At 51.6% G+C, this 13,540-nt stretch overlaps 1 protein-coding gene across 1 annotated transcript in view; it reads right to left on the minus strand.

Annotated features, from left to right (window-relative positions):
- Positions 1 to 13,540, minus strand: part of BIN2 (bridging integrator 2) — a 100,915-nt gene that overhangs the window by 9,467 nt on the left and 77,908 nt on the right. Inside the window, exon 9 of the mRNA XM_075334490.1 lies at positions 781 to 863. Within this exon, the coding sequence (XP_075190605.1) occupies positions 781 to 863 (83 nt within the window). The remainder of the gene's footprint in view (positions 1 to 780; positions 864 to 13,540) is intronic.

A 13,540-nucleotide genomic window follows, 5' to 3' on the forward strand; every position in this document is an offset into this window, starting at 1 on the left:
GCAGATAGTCTAAGGTAGGGAGTCACACTTGCATATGAAAAATCGGAGGACGATTTTTTCTCACTTGTCATTTATGTGCTGTCAGTGTGCAATCTGTTTTTTTTCTCAGCAGCTGTTACTCTTTTACAGTCATGTAGAGGAGCATTTACAGTGTTCTCTGCTACACGATAGAATTGTATCCATAAAAACGGATGTCGCTAGGATAGTCCTTGTGCTGTCCGTGTAACATCCGTTTTTTTCTCACACCCATAGACTTTCATTGCAACTCTCACGTGAGATACCCTTGCAATGGCAGCATGCTGCATTTTTTCCTCAGTCCGATTGGAGCTGAGAAAAAAAAACGCAGATCGGAGCTGCCTCATTGATTAACATTGATTCTAGGCCATTGCGAGATTATCTCACATTGCACTCATGCGAGTCATACGCTAGTGTGACTCCGGCCGTAGTCAGAGATTAAGTTCCTGCATGATGATTGGTTCAAACTGCTGCAGCGTCCTATTTCACATGTTTGATTGGATGCGGTGTATAAATATTTTACAGACTCAGAGGTGATTAATATTATATCCAAGGCAGAGTAATTAAAAAATGCACATATTACTAAACCACCAGTTATAATAGCGGAACATCAGGGAATTACTGCATGTATACTAAGCTAAGTGAGTCTTAGTGAGAGAAAACCTGGAGAGTCCCTTGAAGGCAATGTTCATCTTTATTTGGTCACACTAACTTTAAGTTCAAGTGTGATAATTTTACGTGTCATATTATGTAAACAAAACATACCTTTTCACTCCTTTCACAACAAAGACTTTGCTGGAATGTTGTTTCTCTAGCTTACTCATAACTTCATATAGGTCATGGTTCAGCTGCAGGGAAAATGAGACAGATTCAGTAATTATTTGCTATGACCTGATTGCTGTTGGCAGACATAAGAAGGCTTCGTGTAAAATTCTAGTATACACAAAAAGTGGAGCATTGCTGGTTGTTTCCTGCGGACAGCTGATCCACTTTTCTGTGCTAAAGGTTTTATACATGTCATATGCCACATTTATTATAGGAGTATTCCTGTCTTGTATATTTCTGACATATCTACCTAATATGTCATAAATGTATAGTACATGTCAGTGGCGTAACTAGAGTTTGATGGGCCCTGGTGCAAAGTTCAGACCAGGGCCCCCCCTCCACATACACCAACACTTGGGGTATGGGATAATGATACTGACACTTGGCTCTTTCCCTCAGCTTCCCTATGTTCTGATATCCATCTTGTCATTGGCACCCAGCTTCCCCATGCTCTGCTATATGCACATCAGAGCATGGGAAAGCTGGGTGCGGAGAGAAAGATGTATAGCAGAGCATGGGAAAGCTGGGTGCTGAGAGAAGATGTATAGCAGAGTGTTACACCTCATGGCCCTCCAGTTGCAAGGAATGAGGTAGTCTCCCATTGCTTGTCTGCCACAAGCCCTTCTGCTCAGCAGTGCCGAAGGTCTAGGAGACTGCACGGTCTGCAGGAGATGCCTGCTCACAGACACAGCAGAAGGGTGACACCTAGTGGTTCTCCCTTTGCAAGGAATGAAGCGGTCTCCCATCCCTTGCCTGCCATGTGCCCTCCTGCTCAGCATCACAGAGGGTCTGAGAGGTTGCACAGTGTGCAAAGGATGGATGCTCAGGGAAGAAGCAGGACTTCCCTTATCTCTGCACATTGTGAAACCGAGGATCCCGCCTTTATGACCCAGAGGCAGGAAGATGAGCATGTGCCCCACGTGACGTCTTCTGAATCGCTCACTGATATTACACGGCCCGATGACGAGGCTGGTGATGTGCTGAATCCTGACTGGCCGGGCCAGGACGTCACGAATCCTGATTGCATCACGTCCGTCTCGCGCCCGCCCTTGGGAGGAGCTACGCCTCCTTAAAAGCTACTCCCGCCTTCATGGCGGCGCGTGACCATCCTGCTATGTTTGGATGTCTGGCAGCGTGCTGCCACGTCACTGTACAGACGTCATTGTCTTTTGTGGGCTTTGCCCTTGCTGCTTAGGCAGCACCTGGTTTGCAGGTCTTGCCCCTGCCTTGCTGCTCTGGCAGTATTCTGTTTAGCAGGCTGTGTTCCTGTCCCAGGTGAGCTCCTAGAGTCTCTGTCGGACTCACCTATTACTGAAGCACACGTGCGTGGGCACCTCTGTGCTACCCTCGTGCCATATTCCTGTGACTCCCGCTGGCATACGTGCGTAGGCACCTCTGTGCGTCCCCGTGCAACAAGTACACCGAACGAGGAGGCCCGAGCCATACAACCCTCACGGGTTAGGGCGGACCGGTGTACATAGATCGTCTGTGACATTCCAGATGATCACTAGTAGCAACCTGCTCACTCTTTCCTGACCATAGCAGCGGTCCCTTACACCGCACAGTGGACCTTGACCGGCGGAAGCTGTCCATTTCCCATCTTGGCACGCTTCCCCGGGTCCCCCTCGTAACATTACGGTCGTGCCAAAGGTCTGGCTATGGCGGAAGAGCAGCAGCAGTTGCTGCGTTATGTGCAGCAGTTGGAGTCACGATTGGCAGCAGTGGAGCGGTCTTCCCCCCCCGATAAGGCTGCTCTAGCGACAGTCGCCACCTAGGCGGCTACTCAGGCTGTGGAATTGTGCGGAAGGTCGCCTCGCCTTGTGCTCCCAGAGCGCTTCAGCGGGGACAGCTCCGAGTGCCGTGGTTTCATAAACCAGGTTACCACCTACTTGGAGTTGTCTGCGCCTCATTACGCTACTGAGAAGGCGAAGATAGCCTTCGTCCAGTCCCTGCTCACAGGGAAAGCGCTAAAATGGTCCACGCCGTTGTGGGAGTGCGGAGATCGGGTGGTGAATCACCTTCCAGTTTATCTTGAGGCCATGAGAAAGGTGTTCCTCGGGCCTCAAGTCACCCACGACTCCGCGCTGCGGCTCCTACGCCTTCGGCAAAGGTCCACTTCAGTCGGGGACTTTGCGGTGCAATTCAGGACACTCGCTGCAGAGCTGGACTGGCCAGATAAAGTCCTGGTCCCTGTGTTCTGGGAGGGTCTGCAGGGTTCGTCAAAGACGCGCTGGCCACGCGTGACGTGCCGACCACCTTAGAGTCCTTGATTCGGCTTGCCTCCCGCATAGACAGCCGCCACGCGGAGCGAAGGCTCGAGGTCTCTTCGGCACCCACGTCTACCTGGCCTACAGAGCCTCTGACTCCTCTCCCCCACCAGACAGGTCTCCCAGCCAACCCTGTTGACGGTCCCGTGGAGTCAATGGAAGTGTCCAAAGTGGTCTCCTCTACCACAGGTTCTCGGCCTTCGGTCGTTTGCTTTGCCTGTGGGCAGAGGGGACATATAGCTATCCGATGTTCAAAACCATCGGAAAAAAGACAGCGTCTAGTTTCCATCAGAGGGGGGATCCTAGACGCTGCCTCTCCTTCTAGGTTAACCATCAGCGCCCAGTTGCAGTTCGGCACCACTGTCTTCTCTGCCCAGGATTGCTTGGACTCCGGCGCTGATGGCAATTTCATTTCGGCATCCCTGGCAACTAGGTACTCTGTCCCCCTGGTCCTGTTGCCTAAACCAATCAGTATCCGGGTAGTCAACGGGTCCCTACTTGTCGATCCCATTACCCAGATCACCGTCCCTCTCAGGATGGATGTACCACCAAGCCACCATGAGCAGGTATCCTTTCTGGTGCTTCCAGAAGGGACGGATGAGATCCTACTGGGACTCCCCTGGTTGAAACGGCATGCTCCGATGCTCAACTGGGCAACAGGGGAGATCTCGTCCTGGGCAGGGTCATGTAGGGAGCACATCGGGACCACCGGGCCACCCACTACCCTAGACCAGGTGCCACCTGGCCAGACCCTCGTTCCCCCTGGGCTACGGAACGATGTGCTGTCCTGGGACCATACCTCTAAGGTCGGGGTCCCCTTCTGGGCCAAAAGGAGCAGAGTCCTAGAGGCCAGGCATGATTGGTGGTCAACTCCTCGTCCGACGACCCTGAAGTAGCGAGGCTGGTAAAAACAAAAGTCATACAGAGCAAGAGGTACTTCCTCGTGGAGTGGGTCGGTCATGGACCGAAGCATAGGTCCTGGGAATTGGAGGGTCATGTCCATGCCCTGGGTTTGGCGGTGGCCTTCGAGCGTGAGGGGGGGCCCTAGATGGGGGGGTAATGTTACACCTCGTGGCCCTCCGGTTGCAAGGAATGAGGTAGTCTCCCATTCCTTGTCTGCCACGAGCCCTTCTGTTCAGCCACGAGCCCTTCTGTTCAGCAGCGCCGAAGGTCTAAGAGACTGCACGGTCTGCAGGAGATGCCTGCTCACAGACACAGCAGAAGGATGACACCTAGTGGTTCTCCCTTTGCAAGGAATGAAGCGGTCTCCCATCCCTTGCCTGCCATGTGCCCTCCTGCTCAGCATCACAGAGGGTCTGAGAGGTTGCGCAGTGTGCAAAGGATGGATGCTCAGGGAAGAAGCAGGACTTCCCTTATCTCTTCACATTGTGAAACCGAGGATCCCGCCTTTATGACCCAGAGGCAGGAAGATGAGCATGTGCCCCACGTGACATCTTCTGATTCGCTCACTGATATCACACGGCCCGATGACGAGGCTGGTGATGTGCTGAATCCTGACTGGCCGGGCCAGGACGTCACGAATCCTGATTGCGTCACGTCCGTCTCGCGCCCGCCCTTGGGTGGAGCTTCTCCTCCTTAAAAGCTCCCCCTGCCTTCATGGCGGTGTGTGACCGTCCTTCTATGTCTGGCAGTGTGCTGCCACGCCACTGTACAGACGTCATTGTCTTTTGTGGGCTTTGCCCTTGCTGCTTAGGCAGCACCTGGTTTGCAGGTCTTGCCCCTGCCTTGCTGCTCTGGCAGTATTCTGTTTAGGAGGCTGTGTTCCTGTCCCAGGTGAGCTCCTAGAATCTCTGTTGGACTCGCCTATTACTGAAGCACACGTGCATGGGCACCTCTGTGCTACCCTCGTGCCATATTCCTGTGACTCCCGCTGGCACACGTGCGTAGGCACCTCTGTGCGTCCCCGTGCAACAAATACACCGAACGAGGAGCCCCGAGCCATACAACCCTCATGGGTTAGGGCGGACCCGTGTACATAGATCGTCTGTGACATTCCAGACGATCACTAGTAGCAACCCGCTCACTCTTTCCTGACCATAGCAGCGGTCCCTTACACCGCACAGTGGACCTTGACCGGTGGAAGCTGTCCATTTCCCATCTTGGCACGCTTCCCCGGGTCCCCCTCGTAACAGCAGAGCATGGGGAAGCTGGGTGCTGAGAGGAGATGTATAGCAGAGCATGGGGAAGCTGGGTGCTGAGAGAAGATGTATAGCAGAGCATGGGGAAGCTGGGTGCTGAGAGAAGATGTATAGCAGAGCATGGGGAAGCTGGGTGCTGAGAGAAGATGTATAGCAGAGCATGGGGAAGCTGGGTGCTGAGGGAAGATGTATAGCAGAGCATGGGAAAGCTGGGTGCTGAGGGAAGATGTATAGCAGAGCATGGGAAAGCTGAGTGCTGAGGGAAGATGTATAGCAGAGCATGGGAAAGCTGGGTGCTGAGGGAAAGAGCCCTTTTCCCTCAGCACAAAACGTTCCCATCCCCTGCTTGTATCTTTGTCCCCTGTTGTATAAAGTTCTCCAAATACTATAATGGCCCCCACATAGCCTTCCATATAGTATAAAGGGTCCCACATAACCCTTCATATATTAGAATGCACCTCCATAGTCCTCCATGTATTATAATGCATTTCGCATAGTCCTCCATGTATTATACTGCACCACAGTCCTCCATGTATTATACTGCACCACAGTCCTCCATGTATTATAATGCATTTCCCATTGTTCTCCATGTATTATAATTCACCCCATAGTACTCATATTATACTGCACCCCATAGTCCTCCACATATTATAATTCACCCAGGCCTCCATGTATGATGCAGCCAGCCCCCCATGTATAATGCAGCCAGCCCCCCATGTTCCATGTATGTATAATGCAGCCAGCCGCCCATGCTCCATGTATAATGCAAGCCTTCCCCACACTCCATGTATACTGCTGGCAGCCTCTCCATGCTCCCTGTATACCTCTGGCAGCCTCTCCATGCTCCCTGTATACCTCTGGCAGCTCCCCCATGCTCCCTATATACTGCTGGCAGCCTCCCCCATGCTCCCTATATACTGCTGGCAGCCTCCCCCCCCCATGCTCCCTATATACTGCAGGCAGCCTCCCCCCCCCATGCTCCCTATATACTGCTGGCAGCCTCCCCCCCCCATGCTCCCTATATACTGCTGGCAGCCTCCCCCCCATGCTCCCTATATACTGCTGGCAGCCTCCCCCCTCCCCCATGCTCCCTATATACTGCTGGCAGCCTCCCCCCTCCCCCATGCTCCCTATATACTGCTGGCAGCCTCCCCCCCCCATGCTCCCTATATACTGCTGGCAGCCTTTCCCCCCCCCCATGCTCCCTATATACTGCTGGCAGCCTCCCCCCCATGCTCCCTATATACTGCTGGCAGCCTCCCCCCCATGCTCCCTATATACTGCTGGCAGCCTCCCCCCCCCATGCTCCCTATATACTGCTGGCAGCCTCCCCCCCCCATGCTCCCTATATACTGCTGGCAGCCTCCCCCCATGCTCCCTATATACTGCTGGCAGCCTCCACCCATGCTCCCTATTTACTGCTGGTGTCGCGGGCGGAGGAAGGGACGCTGCGCTCTCCCACTGCTCGGGTCCGGCTACCGCTGCGGCTGCTGCTCGGTGGTGGCTCGAGCGGTGGGCCGTATCCCGGGGACTCGAGCGGCGTTCCTCGCCCGTGAGTGAAAAGGGGGATTTTTGATTGTGGGGGTTTTTGATTATTGTCCGTGACGCCACCCACGGTTGTGGTGATTTTGGTGACACCACCGCTGCTCTGGACGGGGATCCCGGGAGCGGTGACAGGGAGCAGCTTTGTTGTTATTTCTCCCCTCCGTGGGTAGGGGGTTGGTTGTCCCGGGGCCCGGTGATGGGGGTGGGGATGGATGACAGGCGGGTTACAGGGCCTGGTGAGGTGCAGGGTCACGGGGGCAGCGCTGTGCCTCACGGCACGGTGGTACTCACTCAGGCAATGATGAGGACACAGTTCTCGGTAAAACACACGGCTGGATGGACAGGTCCCACAGACGGCTGCGGTGTTGTTTCTCCCGGCAGGTTGATGGTGACTGCCTTTCCCTGCACCTATGTACGGTAGATGGTTCCAATGGGTTCCCACCGGTAACCCGCTCCCCGGCTTGGATATAGGCCGGAGGAGCCCCTTTTGCCCGCAGGCGCTGGCCCTGAGAAACGGTTGCCTTGGCGGTGGCGGTGTTTCCCTCACTTGGTTGGACTGTTGCCTTCTGTCGGGACTTGGCTGCTGGGAAACCCAGGAGGTTCCCTTCACTAACGAGTTTGGCATATTCACGGCGACTCCTAGCCTTGCCGGGGTCCGTAAGCCCCTGCCAGATGGTGCTGACTTCTCTTTGTGTACCGGTCCGGTACCGCCGGGCCACCGCCCGTCCACGGTCCTTACGGTAGACTCCAATCGGTCACTCCTGCAGACGGTCACCACCGTCTGCCAACCTTGCTGTACCGCCCGGGCCACACACCCGGACCAACTTTTGTTTGCTCAGCTGCCACTTTCCTTCCTTCCACTTTCGCTTCCCTAGCTGAACTGTCTGTTTTCCCGCCTCCAGGACTGAACTCCTCGGTGGGCGGGGCCAACAGCCTGGCCCACCCCCTGGTGTGGACATCAGCCCCTGGAGGAAGGCAACAAGGGTTTTGTGTCTGACTTCGGTGTGCCTGCTGGGAGTGTGGGGTGTGTGGGTGTTGTGCTCTGTGGCCCCTGGCTTGTCCAGGGCGCCACATTGTCACCTCCCCCATGCTCCCTGTATACTGCTGGCAGCCTCCCCCATGCTCCCTGTATACTGCTGGCAGCCTCCCCCATGCTCCCTGTATACTGCTGGCAGCCTCCCCCATGCTCCCTGTATACTGCTGGCAGCCTCCCCCATGCTCCCTGTATACTGCTGGCAGCCTCCCCCATGCTCCCTGTATACTGCTGGAAGCCTCCCCCATGCTCCCTGTATACTGCTGGCAGCCTCCCCCATGCTCCCTATATACTGCTGGCAGCCTCCCCCATGCTCCCTATATACTGCTGGCTGCCTCCCCCATGCTTCCCCGGCCATGCACTGATTTTTTTTAAAAAATAAAAACAAAAAAAAAACAAACACGTTTTTACCTTTCTCCTCGTTCTCCCGCTGCTGTCCTCACGTGTCCTCGTTCCCCGCTGCTCCTCATTTCTCCTCCGCTCCCCTGCAGCTGCGGTCGGTGTCCTCCCGCTCTGTGCTCTGAGCACAGCGGACGCACATGAGTGATGTCACTGTGCAGGCGCAGAGGGAGAATGAAGGAGCGTGGAGCTGTATGGGCCGCTCCGCGCTCCTTCATTGTTGCTCTGTGTGATGACAGGGAAGGGGGGCCCGGTGCTGCCACCGCTGACAACGGGTAGGGGGGCCCGCTGTCAGCGGCGGAGGCACCGGGTCATACAGCGGCCGCATGGCCTGCGCCAGATCAGCGCAGCTCCTCTCACAGAAAGGAGCTTCTTGCTGATCTGCAGAGCGGGCCGCTAAAAGCTGCCGGGCCCGGTCGTACTCGCGACCTCTGCGACCGCGGTAGTTAGGCCCCTGGTACATGTGGGTCCCGAGTATATCAACAACAACTATCTTAAGGACAGGCTCCTATTGGACACCTCCTTCAGTGAAGAGGTGGTCATAATTCCAGTTTGAGAGGGGGCAGTGTGCGAGGGGGGCCCACTCACAGTGGCAGGAGTGGCGTACTGCCAATTGCGGCAGGCCACGCCACCGCTAGCCAGGGGAACCCGATGCCCGCGCTGTCACCGGCCTCCCCACGCCGAGGATCACACTTTCAATTGTATTGGTATAGCAGTTACTGATACAATTGAAAGCAATGATGAGATGGAGCGGCACGATCCCTCTCTCATCATTCTCCCGCTGTGTCTGTCTGCGCATCAACACTGCGCGCCTGCAGTGAGTGCTGAGAGGTCGGATAGACAGCAGTGGATGCGGTGAGGAGACATGAGCAGCGGGGAATGAGGAGAAGTATGTATTCAATCACTGTGGCCAGAGGACCATGGGGGTGCATTAAATGATATGGGATCTGTATACTTCATGAAGGTGCCTAATGCTTTCTGGGCCTGCACTGTGCTATTTGGGCACTGTATACTACATGAAGATGCCTAATGCTATCTGGGTCTGCATTGTGCTATATAGGGGCTGTATATGACATGAGGGTGACTATTGCTATATGGATCTGCATTGTGCTATATAGGGGCTGTATATTACATGAGGGTGATTATTGCTATATGGATCTGCATTGTGCTATATAGGGGCTGTATATTACATGAGGGTGACTATTGCTATATGGGTCTGTATTGTGCTATATGGGGGTTGTATACTACATGAGGGTGGATAATGCTATATGGGGCTGCATTGTGCTATATGGCGGCTGTATACTACATGAGGATGCATAATTCTATATGGGGCTGCATGGTGCTATATGGGGGCTGTATATTACATGGGGATGCATAATGCTTTATGGGTCTGCACTTTGCTATATGGGTGTTGTATACTACATGAGGGTGCATAATGCTATATGGGGCTGTATTGTACTATATGGGGATGCATAGTGCTATATGGGGTTGTATACTACATGAGGGTGCATAATGCTATATGGGGCTGCATTGTGCTATATGGGGGCTCCTTAATGTTATATGGGGGCTGCATAGTGCTATATGGGGGCTCCTTAATGTTATATGGGGGCTGCATAGTGCTATATGGGGGCTGCATAGTGCTATATGGGGGCTCCTTAATGTTATATGGGGGCTGCATAGTGCTATATGGGGGCTGCATAGTGCTATATGGGGGCTGCATAGTGGTATATGGGGGCTGCATAGTGCTATATGGGGGCTGCATAGTGCTATATGGGGGCTGCATAGTGCCATATGTGGGCTGCATAATGCCATATGGGGGCTGCATAATGCCATATGGGGGCTGCATAATGCCATATGGGGGCTGCATAATGCTATATGGGGGCTGCAGAATACTACATGGGGACTTCATAACACTATATGGAGGAATATGGGGGCTGCATACTACTATACCCCCAGAGTTGTATGTCCTCTCCAACCCGGTGTTGTATACCCCCTCAGAGCTCTATGTCCCCCCAACCCAGTGTGGTATACCCCCCAGAGCTGTATGTCCCCCCCACCCCAGAGCTGTATACTCCTCAGAGCTCTATATCCCCCCCTTCAGTGCCTTATACCCCCAGAGTTGCAGGTCACCCCCGACCTCAGAGCTGTTTGTCCCCCCACTCCAGAGACACTGAACCCCTCTAGAGCTGTATGCCCCCCTCTGGAGCTGAATGCCCCCTCATTGCTGTATACCCCTTTCCTCAGTAATATGTATGCCCCCCAGTAATGTGTTTGTCCCCAGCCTTTCTAGTGATGTATATACAGTCGTGTCAGTGTGCTCTATGTGCGGCCATGTCTGTTAGTGACGGCCACCAATCAGCGTGGCACAGACGAGCATTTCTCCTGGTCTGAGCTATGCAGCTCTGATCAAGAGAAATGACTGAGAGAACAGACTGCTGATCCTTATAGTCCCCTAGGGGGATTAGTAAAATTAAATAAAAAAAGTAAAATAAAAGTTTTAAGAAATAAAAAAAACAAAAAAAAACCCAAAACACTTAAAAGTTCAAATCACCCCCATTTGCCCCATTGAAAATTGAAGAGTTAAAAAAATAAAAATATACACATATTTGGTATCGCCGCGTTCAGAAATGCCCAATCTATCAAAATGTAAAATCAATTAACATGATTGGTAAAAGGCTTAGCGTCAAAAAATTTCAAATGCCAATATTACGTTTTTTGGTCTTTGCAAATTTTGCACAAAATGCAATAACAGGTGATCAAAACGTAGCATCTGCGCAAAAATGGTACCGGTAAAAATGTCAGCTTGAGATGCAAAAAAATAATCCAACAGTAAGCCCCATATCCTGAAAAATTAGAACACTGCAGGTCGTGGAACATGGCATAAAAAATGCTCCACAGTTTTGGATAAACATCTGAATTTTTTTTTTAATCCCTAAGATAAAATTAAACTTGTACATGTTTGGTGTCTACAAACTCGTACCGACCTGATGCATCACACCCACATCACTGTTACCATATAATAAACACGATGAATAAAATATCCCAAAAACATCTGATAGCATACGTGTGCTGTGCGTTTTTTCTCTCGTACCCATAGACTTACATTGGCAAATCTCATCCAATATCCATGGCCATATGCCGCAGTCTGCTTTTTTTTTTTCCTCAGCCTGAGGAAAAACTCGCAGGTGAACACTGCCTCATTGAATAACACTGATGTGAGTGCAATGCGATTTTTTTTTTTTTTCTTTTTTTTTCTCATATTGTACCCATCAGATTTATATGCAAGTGTGAGCGAGGCGTTACACGCAGCGACATCGCTAACGAGATATCGCCGGGGTCACGGAATTCGTGACGCACATCCAGCCTCGTTACCGACGTCGTTGCGTGTGACACCTACGAGCGACCGCTAACGATCAGAAATACTCACCAAATCGTTGATTGTTGACACGTCATTCATTTTAAAAAAATCGTTGCTCTTTCAGGACACAGGTTGTTAGTCGTTCCTGAGGCAGCACACATCGCTACGTGTAACACCCCGGGAACGACGAACAACAACGTTCCTGTGTCCTCCGGCAACGAGATGGGCGTGAAGTTGATGTGGCTGCTCTCCGCCCCTCCACTTCTATTGGTGGCCCACTGAGTGATGTCACTGTGACGCCGAACGAACCGCCCCCTTAAAAAAGAGGTTGTTCGGCGGGCACAGCGACATTGTTAGGAAGGTAAGTATGTGTGACGCATACCGGCGATATTTTTCACCACGGGCAGCGATTTGCCCGTGACGCACAAACGACGGGGACGGGTGCTATCGCTAGCAACATTGCTAGCGATGTAAAGCAGCCTTTAGTGTCAATACTGGTGGGATTGCTTCGTGCACAAATCCTATCTGGCAGCACATAGATCGCTGTAGTCCATATTATGGAATTGTGAGCAGTTGTTTATGGTCATATCATACCTCATACCTCCATGAAGCGTCATATTCTATATATACTCACATGACTCTCACATTGTATCACCCAGCACGGCCGCACACTCCTGAAAGGAGCGGGTCAGCTGCATGTATTTCTATGTAGCTGAGATGCTCCTGTCTGGAGAGTGCGCAGCCGCATCGGGTGATGCCGATGCAAGACTCGCGCGAGTCACTTAGATGCACAAACACTGAATTAAGGATTGGACAGATAAATTAAATATGGTAAACTGTAGATAACGTTATACTGCCAGTTAAAGATTTGCTTATTAATGATGGAGGCAATAGTGTGCTGACAGTGCCTGATGTGAGAATACCAAATGGGGGTCAGGTGGGAACCCCTGGATATAACTATACTTCTTCAGTGTGATTTCTATGGGGACATTTTGGATTCTATTAAACTGGTAATGGAGGCTCTGGGTGCCATACTGGGAGGGGGAGGAGTGGGATCTGGATGTCACTACTTAGAGGGGCTCTCAGAGCTGAATGTGGATCTCAAGGTAAGAAAGGTCTGGGACCACTGCTCTATAGTATAAATTTCCTACCATTCTGTTACAAGTAAAATATATCTTTGTACCGTGTTAGCCAGTAGAGATAAAAAAATTGTTTAAAAGAACAGAGAGTCCTCAGTGGTTGATACCTTTTAATGGCTAACTGAAAAGATGGTAATAATTGCAAGCTTTCGAGACTACTCAGGTCTCTTCATCAGGCATGGTATAACACAAAATCTGAAGAGTCACGTATTTATACACAACAGGACTTAGAATAGTGCAGTAAAAAAAAAAAAAAAAAAGAGAAAAAAAAAAAAAAAGAACAAGTTATATGAAACAGAACTATCTCTATGGCAGGGGGACAAGCTGTTCTAGCCATAAATACTGCTGCAGTTCAGTGTGAAAGTTTTATTGTCCTTTGATAAGGGTCTGGTCCAGGGCTGTGACATGCTCGGATGGTCAGAGGAGCACATCTTTTAACTGATGTAAAAAGACATGAATCCATGAGACACATTCATTCCTTCTCTGAATGTGTCAAAGGTCATCATAAGTTTGTACTCCCATAGTCTCCTGTCTCTCTGGGACTTGAAGTCCCAGAGAGACAGGAGACTATGGGAGTACAAACTTATGATGACCTTTGACACATTCAGAGAAGGAATGAATGTGTCTCATGGATTCATGTCTTTTTACATCAGTTAAAAGATGTGCTCCTCTGACCATCCGAGCATGTCACAGCCCTGGACCAGACCCTTATCAAAGGACAATAAAACTTTCACACTGAACTGCAGCAGTATTTATGGCTAGAACAGCTTGTCCCCCTGCCATAGAGATAGTTCTGTTTC

Source organism: Anomaloglossus baeobatrachus, chromosome 2, assembly GCF_048569485.1.
Source record: "Anomaloglossus baeobatrachus isolate aAnoBae1 chromosome 2, aAnoBae1.hap1, whole genome shotgun sequence".
Taxonomy (NCBI): Eukaryota; Metazoa; Chordata; class Amphibia; order Anura; family Aromobatidae; genus Anomaloglossus; species Anomaloglossus baeobatrachus.